The 18,988-nt window shown below is 41.2% G+C and overlaps 1 protein-coding gene across 4 annotated transcripts in view; it reads right to left on the bottom strand.

Moving 5' to 3' along the window:
• The window catches only part of mapk8b (mitogen-activated protein kinase 8b), a 33,341-nt gene extending 14,472 nt beyond the window's left edge, over nt 1-18,869 (bottom strand). For 3 of the 4 annotated variants that reach the window (XM_020083071.2, XM_020083072.2, XM_020083069.2), the window contains exons 1-8: nt 18,552-18,869; nt 11,303-11,483; nt 8,816-8,945; nt 7,717-7,775; nt 6,106-6,244; nt 4,573-4,738; nt 2,640-2,711; nt 831-1,013 (exon numbers count right to left, since the gene is read on the bottom strand). In XM_020083071.2, the coding sequence (XP_019938630.1) occupies nt 831-1,013; nt 2,640-2,711; nt 4,573-4,738; nt 6,106-6,244; nt 7,717-7,775; nt 8,816-8,945; nt 11,303-11,424 (871 nt within the window). In that variant the 5' untranslated portion in view covers nt 11,425-11,483; nt 18,552-18,869. Of the gene's footprint in view, nt 1-830; nt 1,014-2,639; nt 2,712-3,447; nt 3,520-4,572; nt 4,739-6,105; nt 6,245-7,716; nt 7,776-8,815; nt 8,946-11,302; nt 11,484-18,551 lie in introns of all 4 variants that reach the window. The other variant, XM_020083070.2, reaches the window with a different exon arrangement.
• Between the last annotated feature and the right edge of the window lie 119 nt (nt 18,870-18,988).

Raw genomic sequence — 18,988 nt, 5'->3', positions numbered from 1 at the left:
CCTTGTACAGATTGTTAAGCCCCATTAGGCAAATCATGATCTCCCTGATTGTCACATTCTGTATGAAAGCCCTGCCAGCTCCAACACATAGTTTAGCCAGTGTACTTCATCCTCCTGCCTGTGCAAATTAGGGAGGACAGAAAAAGGATGAGCTACTTTGTTCCTGCGACATCTTGCCACAGCTCGGTAGGAGCTCGCTGTGAGTGTTCCTGTCATCTTCCCTCCACTTATATATTAAGACACGCTCGAGGTAAATTCTCTCTTCACAGTAAACAACTTGGTCCTGAACTGTCAGATTTCCTAATGAGTGCTTAATCGAACGCAGCCACTGAAAATGCATCTGTCACTTCGTCGTGAGCATATGTTTGTCACACATGGTACAACACAAGTGGATAATATATGGAGAAAAAGTTTCTATTTCTGCTTTGTAAGTGTTTGGATGCACACACACTTAAGCCACCCTGGACTCATTATATTAATCCTTGAGCTACAAAAGCAGTCATTTGAAAAGTCAGCCATGATAAAGAGCCAGCTTTAAAACAGTCTTTGGGACAAAAGCAGTTAAATAGAAGTGTAGTGTGGGATTAAACTTGTGGCTGTAAAACATTGATTGCCTCATTATTTCTGCCACTTTCTCATATGCGATAAAAGCTATTTGAATTTTCTAAATGGTCGCCTGCAGGTCGGACAATCAGCCAAACAACCTAAATAGTTTTGACTCTTAAGAGGAAATGCATTTACAAACCTCAAAACAAATGTATTGTGCTTCAGCAAGCCTTTACAAGACTATTTATATTCCACAATGTTTAGAGAAATGACCCCGTCTTTACCTTTGAGTTTGTTGTGTTCAGAGTCTGCAGGAAACAGGACGTCAGGGAAGAGCTTCTCGAAGCTGTAGCCGGCGTACCGTGGCCGGTTCTCCACGTAAGTCCTCACAGACTGGTTGAGTTTCATCAAGAACTCCTGAGATGGCGTCCCGAGCTGCTCGATGACCTTGTTCCACTGGTCGATATCTTGCAGTAAAAGTGTTAAGAAAAGCCCTCGACTGGGTTTGGAGTTGTTCTGGGTTGTTTTGAGGAATATTTGAAACGGATGAAGATTTAAAGACACCTGTCTGGGATTGCTATGTGTTGTACTGCATTGTTCTGACTGCTCCTAAGAGACTTCTGTACGTCTGCTGAAAAAGAAAATCTGTCAAATCTGTTACTTGGCACAAGGTGTAGAAAAGGCACAGAAGACAGTAACCTCTGATGGATTAAGATTATAGACCATCTTTTATAGATAGTCTGGGGACACAGATTCAAATCGAATTTAAACCTGTGGAAAATGGACTGTGTGGGACACATACACTGTGAACTGTGTTGCAAAAATCTTTTCAAACATCTGTACTACACAATACTGCATGTTAGAGGAGGCAGTTGATCTTTACCTTAAATAGCCCAGATGCTGGAAAAATGCATGTGCAACTTTTTTTCTCTGGAGGACAATAACATACATAACACAGATGTAACATGTATAGATCTACTGTACATGGAGGACACGCAGAGACTCTTGTTCACATCTTTGTTCATTGTTGACAATTAATGAGCAAGAAGGAGATACATAGCCTAACACTCAACATTATGTTAGCTACTCCAAGCATTGCTGACAGCAGACGGTTCATTTTTCAGATAAGTTTGGTTATATTTACTTACTATCGCCACCAATGAGGTTATATTTTCACTTTGTTGATTCCTAAACTACAAGACAGTTCACCATGAAACTTGGTAGAAGGATGCAGTATGGGTCAGGGAAAAACCTATTGAATATTGGTGCTGGTCCAAATAAGTGGGTGCTTCCACGCAGCTATACAATGCAGCAACAGTGCAAACACCAAGTTGGTGATCTTGTTGGTGTTATTATGAGAAATGTAAAATTGTGAAACTGTGGCAGGACAAATTAGAACATAGTGGGCTGCCACATTCTAGATATAAAAATGGCGAGACATAGCGAGATAGGGCATTAGCAGAGGTGTGCGCTTTCAGAGTGCCCCTCTATTTCAATGCAATAAAAATGGGGTGAATAGTCGTGATTGACAGCTGAGACTGACTCTCCATTGGTCGAGCACATGGTAATAATATAACATGTGCGTCTTTCCAACCTCAGTGTCTGCGCTCAGTCACTAACCACTGCACCCGAAAAATATTTCACTGTCCCATCCACTTCTTCTCACTAGCTAATCATCACTGGAGAGTAAAAACAGTGTGAAGTGTATGAAGACTACTACAATAAATATTCTTAGTTCTATCTTTTTGTTGAAAACATAAAATAGATGCTGATTGGGCTAAATTTTGTTACGTATGTTATTGGTGTTATTGGTACACATGCTCCTAAATATATTTCACAAGCCACATTAGGGGCAAAGGTTGGACGGTGAATCCCTGAAAGAGTCACAATTTCTGCCATGAATAAGAAGACATTTCCTCACTCTGCTCACTTAAAGAACGGAAACTAATGCTGACAATAAAGAAGATTACGACATTGTTGATTAAACGGCAACAGTAGCTTGAAAAAATGTCTCTCAAAGATATGAACAAGGTGTCAGACAAAGGACGGGACATGACTTTTGGGGGTTTGATGAAGGTTCAACTCAAGGATACGATCAGTGCCAGGAAACAACACACTACCCCGGACCATTTCAGCCATGATGCAGCCAACAGACCAGACATCAACTGAAAAATGAAATGACAACCACCGAATTAGCATGCAGGACTGAAAAACACACAAAAACACAAATCAAATGAACAAAAGGGGAAAAAAATAAAATATGATGTACATGCCAGGTGATGTGTGATACGGTGCAAAAATGAATGGCATGCAGTTGAGTGCACTCTCAAACCTGAGTCAGCGTCCCACAAAGCTAAGGAAAATTATTACTACTGTTAATAATTTGGCCAGAAATAACTGCATTTACTGCATATTTCTGTAGAATCAGCAATAATATTATCCAAATATCAAATGTGAAGAATTAGTTTAGAAAAGAGAGACTTGCAATGTCTTCTGAAAATGTTTTTACACACACACACACACAAGTCTCATAAATATTTGACAGCAAGTCATTCTGGATAAAAACTTCTTAATCTTTTTGTGCGACTGATGAAAACAGTTTGAGGATTTTTGCAGATCAATTCTCTGCTAAAGAAGTATTCACTAATAACCTTGGGTTTATTTTGGGTGTTTTTTTAATTAAGGGAGCTTGACGCTAAGGTGAGAAAGGAGGGAGGCAGGTGGGTGGATGCAAAGACGAGGTTGTCATGCAAATGCGAGAAATTGAATTTCTACAGTTGCTCACAGGTTATGATTTCCGTGCAATCTCCATTTGATGAAAAATTATAATTTGAAGAGACTTTTTTGTGCCGTTTGTTTCACAAGGAATGCCAGACACTGCTGCAAGCAGCTCAAGGATACAATCCCTCCCTGGAAAAAGGATTTTGTGGCGAACCATTTCTGCCATTATGCAGCCCACAGCCCAAATATCCACTACATATGCGCAGCATAAAAGGAGGGAGAAGAGAATAAGCAAAAAAAAGGCAACAAGTCAGCAGGAAAAGTTAGTTTTTTGGCCAAAAGGACAAAAGATGAGAAAGCATAATTAAATAAAAAAGTTTTGTTTGAACAGAGCATCATCGTTTTTTCGACCTCATGAAGGGAAGATTAGCGTATGGACTGTTATGAATCTGAATTTATGAGATATAGTCAAATATTTGCTAAGCTAATGGCACTACAGTTTCCATCAATAAGAACTGTTAGCTTCATAATCAAGATTGAAATGGGTGTCTTGATACCACTCTCATGTCTGAACATTAAATAAAAATCTACAGCCAGGAACTGGTTAGCTTAGCTTAAAGACTACAAACTGTGAGGAACAGCAAGCAAAGCTACCCATTGTTATGCTAAACTAAGCTAACGATATCCTGTTCTAACACTCAGATATGAGAATGGTATCAATCTCCTCATACAACAGTGAATAAGCATTTTTCCCCAAATGCTGAAATATTCCTTAAAGACAATCTTTCATTAACTATAATCCGTTCAAAGCAGGAACGCCTCGTGAAACTGCTGAAGCATGTGCATGAATCCACACTGGTGTTTTGTTTTGCTTTTTGTTTTTTTATAGCCAGGCTGTATCGAACTCAGGACAGGCAACCTCTTAATAAAACATCAGACGCATGCTAATGCACTGCTGGAGCCTCCTGAGAAGACATTTCCCACAAAGCACTGATGCCCGTCATGCCAGCCTCCCCCAAGTGTGACCTTTACAGGAACAGGGAGTGTGAGAGTGAGAGTGTGTGTGTGAGAGTGAGAGTGTGTGTGTGAGAGAGTGTGTGTGTGTGTGTGTGTGTGTGTGTGTGTGTGTGTGTGTGTGTGTGTGTGTGTGTGTGTGTGTGTGTGTGTGTGTGTGTGTGTGTGTGTGTGTGTGTGTGTGTGTGTGAGGTGCCACTGAAACATCTCAAAAGGGGAGGGACATGCAGCAGGCCAGGCAGCAGCTCATCATTGGCCAGTCGCTGTCATGAAGCCACTTCCTCCACTCACCATTGGCCTGGTAGCCCATGCCCAGGATGACTTCAGGAGCACGGTAGTAGCGGGTGACCACGTAGGGCGTCATGAGGAGGCCCGTGGCGGCTGTTCTGGCCAGGCCAAAGTCCAGGATCTTGAGAGTACAGTCAGACTTCACCACAATGTTACTGGGCTTCAAGTCCTGGACAAAAAAAACAAGAGTTACAAACCTGGTTTAGATGAAATGTATTTTTATTTCTTTTTTGTAACAAATGCATACATTGCCTTTTATTAAACATGGTTTGACAGAGTTTCACACTTTTATTGGTCCTTTTTATGCTAGATCCAACTTTTTATTTAATTTTACATAGCTCTACCCTGACTTCTGTGTTTTGACATAAATTCATGTTCTGCACTGAGGAGACTGACGATGACTATCAAACAATCGACCGTGGGATTGATCACATAAAGAAACATATTATGGTGAGAGTGATTTGCACTTGTGAGCATCTTAAAGAGACTAAGGAGGTTTCATCACAGAGACAAAGTCCACAAAAACCAGAGAGCTAAATCTTTGGTGACAATGACTCATGTTGCATCTGTTCACCTTATGAAAGCTTTGCGTGCCAAGCAGTGCCAAATAGAGGGAGGCTGGTTAGCTCCGCCTGTAGCTCAATTAGTTCTGGTTGGCAGAGCAGGAAGAGCTCCACTGATCTACTGCTGCTTCTTCCACAGAGGGTGATTGACAGAGTGCCGCCAGTGCGTGCATTAGAGTGTGAGAGTGTGTGTGTGTGTGTGTGTGTGTGTGTGTATGTGTGTGTGTGTGTGTGAGTGCAATATATGTTGTTCCTAGCTTCTGAGGATTTTATGCTTTTCTTTGACACACATGATAGTTGTTTAAGTTGTTGGTTGAAAAAAAGAAGACGTGAGGATAAGACCTTGGGATATCATAATCTTTAATCAAAAACCTTTAGTCACCACCCTAATTAAAAGTCCCCTTAGTTAAATCATTAAAGAAAAGTAAAAATGAGAGGTGGTGGTTTTATGGTGTGATGGGTCTGACTTCAAATCAGATCTTGTCATCTAATCAAATAAGTTTATTTCCCAGAAATGTTGAACTATACCTTTAACATCAAACTTTTACCTTTTGAATACTGTATATGTTCATTTACATATACATTATAAGCTGCTGAGTCAACTTTTACTGACATCTAGAACATTTTTTGGATAACAGTTGCCAGAGGCTACAGCCTCCAGTGCAGCAAAGTTTAAAACTATTTTCACCTCCTACTGGTTTGATCTTGCAAATGTGTGGCCTAATATCTTTAGTTGATCCAGACCAACTGTCTTGTGGGTGGACTATATGCAGAAATATATGCACACAAGAATGCATGCAGTACGCTCTTAAGTGCAACACAGACCAAGTGCGCCGAAGAGGAGGAACCATGTCAAGGTGTGAGAGTGAGACAACGAGTGCTGCACTGCATTTTCAGGCTAACGCCCAGTACTATCAGTTCTGCAACGAGTCAATGGTAAACCACTGCAGTTCTGTACATCAGTGAGCCTCACCCTGTGTATGATGCCCGCGGCATGTAGGTGTTTGATTCCACACAACATCTGGTAAAGCAGGTAGGACAGCCTCTCGTGGTCCAGCTCCATCTGAATCACCTGGCAGAGGTTGGCGTCCATCAGCTCCATCACCAGATACCTGCAGGGAAACCACAGAAGGTGAAACATGTAGGCTGATATGCATTACACACACGGAGGTTCATATAGACAGAAGACTTACAGGTTGGCTTAGCAACAATTATTTTGCATTGGCTAGTAATTAGACACATGGAATGTGACATATTGTTATGACTTGTGTCAGTGTAATACTACTGACAATTCCAGATCAAAGTGGGTTGTGGTTATATATAGAACCACACTTGAAAATGTACTATGTTAACTCCATGCAGGAAAAAAAGTACAACTCCATGTTGGACTGTCAGTTCAGTTTAACCCACACAGCACTTGCTTTGCATGGCATTTAGAAAGTGACATTGAGGGTTCTTCTTCTCTAAACAGTGCTGATGTTATCTGGCAGCTGTTACATCATCACTCCTACATCGAGAAAGGAGATTGTGACTGAATCATTTCATCAAGTTATTTATATATATAATAAAAAGCCAACACAGCTTGGTGTCACAGTGTGCAGGTTACAATGTAAGACATAGGGAAAAAATTTGTGAAGGGACTGAAGAAGGACTGAAGAAGGGTAAAACACAATATCAAACATCGTTATGGTTAAAATTTGAGGGTAAAGTACAAATGTATACACTATAAGACGAATTTGTTTTTTTTATTTTTTATTAGTGCACCGTCACACACCATGTAATTCAAGTATGCATCCAAGTATACAAACACAAATGGAGTGTTTTCCTTCATCCTCCAAATGTGTGTTTGCCCTGCAGCCCGCAGGCAATGATTTGTCCAGTTTCCTTTTTAGCTCCAATCAAGCAGACACAGCACTGACGGCACGCACAGTACGCACTGCACGCGCACACGCACACGCACACACACACACACACACACACACACCCTCTTCGAGAGGATGGCATTAATCATATTTGTTCCCGTCATACTATGTGAAACCATCACTTCCCCCACATTTGGGCCTCCTATTCCCCTCTCTGCGATTCAAAAGCCAGTTTACGTTCCCATGGACGTCTTGTTGACTTTGCAATACATCCAGGACACTGCTAAATATACCTTGATGATGCTCTTAATAAAGGTGTGGATTACAGAATTTTTGAATGTGTGCTGTATTCAGAGAGATTACGGGAATCAACACAGCAACAGGACCAAAGAGTTAGTTGTTCGTTTGTTTCATGAGACCCAACCTTGATATTAAGTATGATAATTTACTGTCTTTTTTTAAAACAATCTACCTCACAATGAAGTTAGTGAATTTTGTTTTAAAGTCACTTTCTGTGATGCAGTGTTAAAACAATATACTGTATGTATTTCTTAAAATACATCTCTGACATACAGCATTATGTATTTGGAGTAAGGCAAGATAACACAGAATCTCAGCAGAGATTCGGCTAAGAAGGTGGTCTAAGCCCCCAGCATGCCACATCCTGTATTGATTTTACCAACATGCAGTGAGCAGATGTTTTTGGGCTCAGGTATACTCACACATCTTGGAATTCTTCCAGTGTCTTCTGTGGTGTGAATACGTTTAATAAGCCGATAATCTGCAGAAACAAATGCACAAAGTCATTACTGTTCCGGTCAAGTGGAGAGACAAAGAGGTTGTAATGAACGACAATATCGCTGCCTCTGCATCCCTGAACTCGAAGGGCCAAGTGGATTTTAGACAGGGTTCAGGCTGCAGCAGCACAAGCATCAATAATGAATAATAACAGGACATTCTCTGCTTCATAGCACCACTTAAAAAGAACATGACACAGCAGAGAAGCATTGTGGTAATCCTCAGGATTGCTGGTTTAAAGAACTGCCAATCAAACACAGTGGGCAGATTTTTGGATCACTAATGATTGAATAAAGCCTGTGAGATATGTTATTTTTCGAATCTTTATTCAAGAGCACGGTCTTTCAGATGAGAGCTGAAATTAATTGATTTCATGTTCAGATTTTGTAATGCTCCCACTCAAGACCCTGCTTGTGGGAAAATGTAATTTGTCAACATTCCACCTGGCATTCTGTTGGTTGGGGAATTTTGACAGACTTGTTGAACAAAAAAAAAACAAGCACAGACGAGAAATAAGTGCTGAAGCCAGAGCGCAGGAAATCTGAGTGCAAACATAGAGTACATCCTCTCTTAAAGGTTCCGTGTGTAGAATTTAGTGACATCTAGAGGTGAAGCTGCATGTTGCAGCTGAATACCCCTCATTTCACCGTCCCCTTCCAAACATGAAAGGGAACCTGTGGCGAACCTTAGTTGTCATTAAAACACAAAAGGTAAAAAAAAAACATGGCAGCCTCCACAGAGAGGACCCCCCTCCATGTAGATATAAAGATTTAAATATAAAGGGTCCATTCTATGGTAAAGAACAACAATTAATATAATTTAGATGAAACACACCAGTGAAAATATCACTAGGATTATTTTTATTAAATTTCTGCCAAAATCCCTTTCATCTAAATCTTACACACTGAACCTTTTAAAACCCATAGTGAGACATTCAAGGTGTCACAGCTGCAAATATACAACCCCGATACAATATTAACGTATGAGAAAAATGCAAAGAGGACAGAAAAGTTGAGCTCTTACATTCTTGTGGTTGACACATTTCATGAGCACCAGTTCTCTGTAGGCCCGCTTGGCATGGGTTTGATTCTGAAAGGGCCGACTCAGCTTCTTAATTGCGACGTTCCTCTCCAAGTTGTGATCGTACGCTGAACTGTTGGGCGGGAGGGGGCAACAACTCAGTCAACAATTTCAACAACACTTCTCTTAAGACCCCAGATAGCTTTTTCACACTCACGATTTGAACACTGATCATTTAACCATTTTTACTCTCAGATCCTCAGATGCTGTTATTTGTCCTTTATGAGTTGCAGAGTAAAACAATTTGAAGTCCTTCACATGTTGAAAAAAACACATGCAGACTTTGTTTTGTGCTGGGCTGGTGGCCTAAAGTCAGTTTTCAGAAGTTTTTTTCTGAAAACAGTTGTGGTCAAATGATCAAGTGTTCATGTGTGTATATTTTGTCCACCTCGTCAACATACAAGGGGGAGTCAGTTAGAATATCAGTCTATCTGTCTTTCTAGAGTATCTAGGTAGGTGTCTGTCTGTGTCTATATGTCAACGGTATCTGTCAACCTGTTTGTATTTGTCTCTCAGTAGTGTCTATCTATTCTTCTATCAATCCATCTATAGCAGTGGTCACCAATCTTTTTAATTCTAAATGTAAGCTGAGAACTACCACCCTGACATCTTCCAAAAAAACTACTTAGGGAGGGTCATATTTATTATTTATGCAATTTCTGTTAAAGGCTAAATGTACGAGCATAAATATACACAAAGAAAGGCAGTTATGCAATTTCATCTATTCAATGCATAATATTCACATTAATATCAATTCATATTTATAACATCTGTTCAATGCAAAATATTTAGCGTCTCAGTTCAACAATATGTTCTGCAGAGGAGCTGCTACTACTGACCAATGTTTTTACATATAGGCTTTGCCTTGAATATGGCCATAAAGATGACTATTGTCTTGTATAAAAGTAGTCCTGTGTACTCAAATAAATAGCAGAAGTATACGAAGCTGTGCATCTTCCGCTCCTGCAAATATTTCTCAATAAAAATAACTTTTTTTTAACAAAAGATTGGATTCGGTCAACAGAAACGTTTGAGTGCTTTTATTTTGAAACACATACAGAAAGTGTTGCAACCATTTATGTTTGTGACATACATTAAAGAGATAGACATTAAAACTCAGCTGAAAGATCATTTTCTCTGTTTATTCTGTTGTGAGCCACAATGTTTATCTGTCTATGTCACAAACGTATTTCCACTTCCTGTTTCAAAGTAGAAGCACTTCAGCTTTTCACTTTCGGAATCCATTCATTTGTTCTCTGTGCTTTGATTGTTATTGCAAGACCCGAACGAGCAGGACTTCATACCGCAGCGTCCTGACATTCAGTCTAGTACATAACCCGACTCGTATTTAAGGGAATGCAGTAGATCCACTAGCAGCTCTGCCTCCAGTATCTGACACATTGTCAGTGTGAACAACAGATAACTGACGCACAGCTGATCTGTGTGCAACCACAGCAGGTGAGTTCAGAGAGTTACAGGGATCGACAGTGAAGACTGATGAGATCGACCAGTCGACCGCGAATGATGGGTTGGCGACCACTGATCTATAGTATCTAGCTGTCTGTCTGTACAGTACTCTTTTTTTTCCTCTACAAAGTCTGACCTGAAATTAATATATAAACATCTTACAATATGATGCAGTTCAAACCTGTGAATATAATGGAAGCTGCTGCTTTAGATGTAACGAAGCACTTATCACGATAAGGCTGAAATAACACTGTACAGGGTTTTCTATTCTTGTAGTCTTCTTGTTTCTGCTATAAGACAGCTGGACATTCAGCTATCGTATACGACTGAACTGGGAATAATTTGTAGTAAAATAATTCGACAAAAATCTTTGTGAGAATTCTGCACAAAGCCATGTAATGTAAGAGAAGCTCTCTAGATGTTGACATTTAAACACCAGCAATTCCTCACATAACAAATTGTCTAACCTAATGCTCGTATGCATCTGTATCGTGTTCCTCCTACCTGGTACGATGACCAGAGAAGGTTAACGACAGTAGAGAATTTGGATGAGTTCATCCTTCTTTAGTTTAAGTTTGCAATACTACAGCTGCCTTATTCTGGATTTGCTCCTTGAGACGTTCATTAAAATTCTTTCTTTCTACAAGGAACATTTGATTCTTACGTTTGAGGAAAAACTGTCGCTTAAAATTTGAAAAAAGTGACGTTTTTTTCTCCAAGTTTTCTAACTTAAAGCTCCGTCTCAAAATTCAGAGTAAACATATAGGAAGGAAACTACAAAAAATTACCTGACCACATGATCTCAACTCAACGTCTACTCACTAGCTTTAGTCAGGGCTTTCTCCCACATCTAGTGGTGATCAGGAGCAGGTGACCTTACATCTCCATTGCAACTGAGCAAACTCAACTAAAAATACAAACTAAAAGGCCGCAAGTGGAACTTGATTTGGTGCTTTGACTCACCACACGATTCCCTGTGCTCCAGATCCAATGGGTCTGAGGTTCTGGTAGCGCTTTAAAACCATGAATGTTGAATCGCCCACATCTATACTGTAGTACTCCTTTTCACGCTTGTTCCGGTTCATTGTGAAGCCTTGGACAAACACTGTGACTGGGCATCCAAGTGGAGCTCTCCTCTCGCGACCTGCAGAGTAAGAGACGGAGAAGTTAGTCTTTTATGCGTCACCCGTTTAACCTTTTTTTTTTTTTTCTTTCATGCAGCAACCGAAACAACAACCAGAATGAACTAAAAGTGTTTTCAAACATGAACACGTTTGCGGCAGATATTCACAACAACAGGAACATTTCTGGAATGTTTAGGCGAGATGTGGCGCCTGGGTAGAATATGGGGCAGGACATGATGACGCATAAATTCCACATAGAAACAAAGTTTATTTCTGTTTACAGCACATTGAAACAAGCTTTGGTTTTTATTGTCAAATGGTTTTTAATCTATGATTCTTGTGTTCTTCCAGTTTCATGTGTCGCCTGTTAGGAAGGTCATCTTTACACTAAATTGCTCGCTATGGATTTCCCTGAAATGTTCCTGCTCCTCTCTCATGCATCAGGAAACGTTTTTGGAGATGTCCAGAGCGACTGACTTGGACATTTGCGTTCTCGCAGGCAGCCTGTCTGCATGTCTGAAAACAGCTTTAGATGCAGGAGTTTCAAAATATACTTGTTTATACTTGAGAAATCATTGAGAGGTGATTCATTTACTGTGATATTGAGCTAATTTCCAGAGAACAGAACAAAAAAGTAACAACAACAAAAAAAGGGCATATTCATTAAATATTAACCGAAATAAAAGCAGGTGTGATAAATTATTATTTTGATTTTTAAAATAATATAGAAAAGTTGACTTGGTTCTATCAGACAATAACCGATTTTAAGAATAAAACAAATATATTCTGGCTATCTCAAACCTCACGTCTGTCTGTCAAACCTATTCCACACTACAGGATGTCTGCCACAGCTTTTTACTGCAAACATCACTGCAATCAGTTACTGGGAATAAACCCCATAAGGTTACTATTATCTGGCTAACTCATGTAATTAATGTTTAATAATGTTATCCGTTTTGCCTAAAACGGAAACATGCTTAATTCTATTCTTTGTCAAAGCTAATTTGTGTTATATTATATCTCATCTCACTGCTTCTTTCATCATCAATCACAGCCGTGACTCATCTCTAAAGCATTTCATGAATCAGCAACTTTAACCAGCCATGATTCTTAGAGTTCTACTGAGTAATGAGGCTCTGGAATGCATCATATAGCCCAGAGGAGATGTGCACACTGTATATATAAAGCCCAAAGGTCAGAGCCATGGAGCGTGGATTCAGGCTGAGAGAGGAACTGAGAGGAAGAAGGATGCTGGGTTTCATGCTGGATATAAAGAGGACGAAATCATTACTGGAATTTGGATCATTGTGGTGATGATGGCTGCAAGTTCCACAGACCATGACCTATCCTATGGACGTCTCTGAACACTGCCAGCCCACCCCAACCTTTCAGAAGTAGTCACTCTCAACCTCCTCTCCTCCTAACAGGGCTGTGGTCAAACCAACATGAGCTAATTTTGATTCAGTTCAGAGACCAGGTCCAGCTGGTTTCAGACCAGAAGAGAGTACAATTTAAAAATCTAAGTTAAAGATCACTAAACTCTGTTTGCTCTGCTATGAGCTCGGTTTGTTTTCAGATGCACAGGAAAAATAAAAATCTTTATGTTGGGCTCAATTACAGCAGTGGTGCCACCTCATCTGTCTTCCTTTCTCCTGCCTCCTCCGCTCCATCCTTCCTACTTCTCATTATTGTCTCCTCTACTTTCTCCTGCCCTCTTCTCTTGGAGGGGCTGTATGTGTGAATGCAAATGTCTTAGTGAGAGCCTCTGGACTTTCTGTGGACCACAGAAAGTCCAGAGGGTCTCGCTGGGACATTTGCGTGACGAGCTGATGTGAGAACACAGTAGGGGATCCTCTACAGGATTCACCACAAGCGAGAGGGCGTGTTGAAGATGTTTCTAACTCACAAAATTTACAAAAAAAACAAAGAAAGCAAATATCTCAGGATAAAAAACTGGTGCACATAGACACCATAAAGATGTCAAGAAAGTTTTTGGTGATATGGGCCAACGCCAGCGTCGATGGGCTGTAAACAAAACGTGATCTACAGCAGAATTAATATGCTACATTCTGGCTCTGCCTGCTGCATCCTCCCTGGCCTGATTGCTCCAGAGATTTATGTTCTGTTGTTAATGAGCAAAAAAACCTCCTGCTCCGTTGTTCAAGTGTTAAAGGCACCCTCCAGAGAAAGTCCCAATTCTCCCGACGTCCTCCAGGGTTGTGTCTGAAAACAGTTTTGGACCATAGGGCCATGGCGGATGTATGCACTTTACTGAGTGCCAATTATGGTTAAGTAATGTTATTACAAGCATCACGTTTTTGTCGTTTGCGATTCATCTTCAAATCATAGTTAACTTTTTTCATCTAAACGCAGACTATTAAAAACCACCACCTGCTGTGGTTTGATTATCATGTCACAGAGATCAAACCTCATACCTGCCACTTCATATGTCACCTACGCAGCACTGCCTTGAGTGCAAGTACAAAATAAACAACAACAACAATAAAATCAGCCACAGACTCCTCCTTAACTAAGCTGTGACGCTATAGTTGCCTGGTTTAATCAGCTAAAGGCAGAGAGCAACAATAGATCTTATTGGTCATTTAGACCACACAAAGCAAAGTCTTGTCATGCTGTTACAAAACTGTAGCAGAATTTATTTGCAAGATTATGTTTGCTAAAAGAACCTTGATACATAATATTCTCATGTTCCTGAATCTCCACAATTAGTCTGATGTTGCATCCCCATGCAGATTTATAAACACCCATCAGCAAAGAAATGAGAAATAACTTTTGAGCACCACTAACATGCTTTTCAGAAAATGGCACTTGGTAAATCAAATATAGGCCACATGGGAGGAGAGTGTGTGTAATCACGGCATACCAATACATTCATGTCTATCTCCAATATGTCTAAACTAATGTTAAGCTTCAACTCCATGTTCTCTCCCATTTGAGTACAAAGCTGTAAATCAGGGTTGCTGTGAGGCAGGAGGAAGAAGAAACAGGGCTGAGCAGCATGACAGAATATGTCAACCCAATTGAGCTGTTGGGAGGCAGAGAACTCTCCATCACGCCATGTTATACAGGCAGAGCTGCACACAAACAAATGACTGGATGTGTGAAAGCTGTGTTATATTTGGCTTCACTATTGGGTAACAGTCATGTCATCCATCTTTATTTAGAGTCTATGGTTTGTACATATAACTACAGCGACACTGCCAGGGGTCAGAGGTCATTCAGCTCTTGGACAGGACAAGACACCAGGATTGACATGACCAGAATGATCTGGATTCATGATCCAACATCATTGAATAATAGCTAAATGAATGTGATTGTCTGTGTGAAGTGCGACAGAGATGAGCAGACACGCAGACACACGAGAGAAGTTCTTCCCACAGATTATGATGCAACGCAGTGTTATAACTTAACTGTTGCCGAAGAAGCAATAATCTGCTGATCCAGCAACAGGATTTTATAAAGATCAGTTCTACGTGTGAGTGTTAGAAAACAGCAGAGGCACAGAATCACTTGTTGACCGATGCACCTCATGCATTTTAAATACAGGTTTAATGTTATGTCACTATTACTAGTAACCTCCTGCTTGCAGCCTTGCACTCAAGTATATAGGTGTGTGTGTATGTGAGTGAGTGAGTGAGTGAGTGAGTGAGTGAGTGAGTGAGTAAGGGAGTGAGAGAGTCAGTGAGTGAGTGTAGCCTCTGCGGTTTTCTTGCAGTCACTGAGCTACACCTGATAACTGAAAATCATTATTAACAATGTGCAGAATGTCCAAACTACATAACGTCGATACATGACTGTGAAAGGCTGAAATCATCCTTATATTTGCATATCGAGGTGTCACAGCTGCATCACAGATCGGTACCGTCCTAGTGAATATCGGCTCTGACAATCAGGCAGGAGAAGAAAGATAACTATGTCAGAAGGTGTCAAATGTGTGTTTGGTTTTTTTAACGACTAACGACACATTGGCAGTCCTGTCCAGATTTCCTCTACCCTCTCCCCCACAGCTGTCCATCACACAGTCACTGTTGGGAGCCGATCTGTCTCTCACTGGCTTTTACAGGTCTGCTCTTCTTTCACTCAGAGCACAGCCACTCTGCCATGCAGATTCCTGCTAATATCAAACTGATTTGTATTATCTGGGCAACCACTACGAGTCCACTCGCTTTTTAGGACAGTTAGATTTTATCAGCAAACCACTCGTATTCAGACAAAGTAATAGCTGCTGATAAAGAGCCCACAAGGGCACATTCTGTGCTTAACATTTGATACCAGTAAAGGCCATAAACCAAGAATCTAGTGATTCTCTGGTGGGATGCTCAAGGGCTAGAATCTCAGCTAATCACAGTAGAAGAAAGTTTAAAATGAGAATGTAAATTTTGCTACCTAACATTCATAATACAATTACACCATTGTCGACAGGAGTGTGGTTTTGGCATCAAATTTCAGTGTTCAATCCACCTTGAGAAGCCTTTTCATGTCAAAACGCAAAGTGTCAGGTCAACAATCACATCATCCTTCAATTCAATAGGCTTTTGTGGATAAAAGAGCGATTAAGACATGAAGAGATGAGCCATATTTTTTGCTAACCCCCATTTGGTCGCACAGTGAATGAAACGATCTCAAAAAGGGCCTGGCTATGTTAATGCAGATGTATTTTACAGCTTTGTGAGGTGTAAGCATAACACATATTTGCACAACGATAGAAAATCAACAAATGAAACGTTGCATCTCTCAGGATAGATTTTGATCATGATCCAAGGGGGGAAAGATGAGAGAGAGTGATAACTCTTTCTCAGCCACTCTCACCCATGACCATTTGACCTGTGATGTGCTGATTCCTTTGTTTCTAGCCAATCTTGGCTACCACGTTAAACCAGGTCATCCAGTGCGACCTGTAGTGTAACCTGTTTTTAAATGAATACAATACTTGGATTGGATTCTGGGCACAAAGAGTCATGTAGCCCATTTAAGGTCAGCATGCATGGAGTGAGAAATCAACTGAAACCGAGATAGTGTCAATAAATGAACTTTATTTCATATTCACAACCAGTTGGCGACAAAAATCGATCAATACCAATAAGACTGATATGAACGTGGGTTCATCGTGCTTCAGCCAGGACTCATAATCCCTTCTCCCTGCAGGCCACCTTTCATGTTTGGTGCAGGAATCAGATTTCTTGGTGCTTTTGGCTGACCATTACTGCTCTCTTGGCAGGTTGCTCCGTAAAACATTGCAAGCAAAGCGCAGTGAATTCTGGGAGCTTTATTACCCAAATATGACCAAAGGAACAAGTTAGTTAGTTGGAAATTATGACCGAGACGCACGCATCAGACACACTCACATGAGCCACAACACGTGGTAATCTCTAGCCTAGCCCACCTTTGACCAGACAACTCAGACAGTGGTTAAAATCACTGATGACTTGATGAAATGCAAAACTGATAAAAATAACTTAAATTATAAGAGAGGGACAAATTGTGAGACAGTCTATTAGAGCTTTGCAATAAAACAATATCAGTGATCATTGCAGTTTAATTGTCATCAATAGCAATATAATAAAGTCCAATATATATTGATATAATTCTTATGTATAATGCAGGCACCGTGAGGAGGTGTGACATATAATTGATCCACCTCATATTTGTAAAATATTTTCATGTTCATCAAGTGTTTGTCATGTTCTGCTCATAAACATTAACTCACAAATAAATCAGTCTTTAAACTTAAAGAAATAGAGCTCTACAGTGTGGTTCCAGAGGTAAAAACCCCATCCATGGTCTGTATAGAGATTCTGATTAGCCTTAATATTGTAACCATCCGAGGTAGACTTACCACAACGAGATTTTGAAATAATTGTATATGCTCCTGTAGAAGCCACAAGTCTGTATGATATCAGCTGCGTACACTATCCACAATACTTGTGTAATAGCAACAGCTGCGATTGGTGGAGCTCGCTGTTACCATGGAAATGTTTTACCCCAATCGCAAAAATCATATCGGCTACAGTCGGTTCAGCATTGCGTTCAACACAGACAACCACGAATTCCCTCACTGCAGGTTTTTAGAGATGAGGGAAAGAGTCCAAAGGAGTGAAAATCATTTCAATCATTGAAGGAATTATATGCAATGATTTCTGGGATGCGTAGTTGCTTTAAAGAATTACAGACAGTCTTCTCGACTCATCTCGTAGCTGATATGAAGAATTCCTGAAACATCAATGAAGAAAGGAAATGAGAAACTTCCTTTTGGAACCAGAAGTGTTGGAAATGTGGGGGGGGTCAATGTGTCACTGGGTAATAATGTCACATTTACTGTGATAACTGTCGATACCCACTGATGTGAACAATTCTACTGTAGTATAGTTTTGGGCATATGGTTCAAACCTATGTCCACCAATGTCCATTTGATTTAACTAGCAAAGACAATCTTGCGTGCACTATTGTGCAACAGCTAAAAGGGATATTCAGCAGGTTGGTGAGACATGAGCATCCATATTCATTTACATGAGAAGCACATAAATATGAGTCTGCAGCCTCGTGTGCAGCCAAACGCTGAAATCCAACCTGATCCGTGTCTCTGCTGAATTCACAGAGATGCTGCTTCAGTAACAACAACCAGCCGTGGTGCGTTTACGGTGCAGAAATTATGTGAACTCACCTCCCAGGCTAGCTACAGTACAGTAAACAGACGCTAGCTTAAAAACAACATGGTGCATTCAGGGTGGTTTCTGTTTACATGCACTTCGGGTGAACACAGATTGAGGTTCAGGTAGGTTGAACCGTAGCCCGGTGGGGGTGACCGGTAACCCCCGGTCCACGGTTGACAGTGTAACGCGGTGCTAATGCGGGTGGCACACGGGGTAACAGCGGTGAGCTTCCCCCCGGTGTAGCCGCTCGCGTTAGGCCGGGGACCTGTGCAGCCCCGTGTGCGGCAACAGCAACACCTCTCCCCGGTGACGTGTGTGGTCGCGAATGTGTGTGCTCCCACCCAGCGAAGGTTAACGACACTAAAACACGTCCCGTGGCGAAAGACTGGAGGGAAAAAAAACCCAAGTGGAGCTCACCCCTCTCCGGTTGATTCCACCAGCGTCGAGCCGCCGTCAGTCCACTGCTGGAGACACAACCCGGCCGCGTCTGTTTCCCACCCGTCTGTTTGTGCGGAGAAGCAGCGGAGTAATCCCTCTTTTCCTCCGGATGTGGTCCCTTTACCCTCGCACTCACAGGCCGGGATCACCCGCAGATCTGCATGTGTGGCTCATACGCAACCTAATCTCTGCGCTTCCGTGACACCAGCACTTTCTGCCATTTCACAGCGACGTCGTCGGAAGCTGCCGATGTTTCCTCCGCTGCACAATGAGGCACCAGGGGCACGTTCAAGACCTCCTGCGCGTTCCCGGCAGCCGCGCCGGGGAAGCGGAAGCGACGGTTTCGCAACGTTTCTGAAAGGACAACTGCCGATTAGCGACAAAATACATGTTTATATCATCTGTATTCTACATTA

This window comes from Paralichthys olivaceus, chromosome 21 (assembly GCF_024713975.1).
Source record: "Paralichthys olivaceus isolate ysfri-2021 chromosome 21, ASM2471397v2, whole genome shotgun sequence".
Lineage (NCBI taxonomy): Eukaryota > Metazoa > Chordata > Actinopteri > Pleuronectiformes > Paralichthyidae > Paralichthys > Paralichthys olivaceus.
This window is presented reverse-complemented; position numbering and strand designations above follow the sequence as displayed.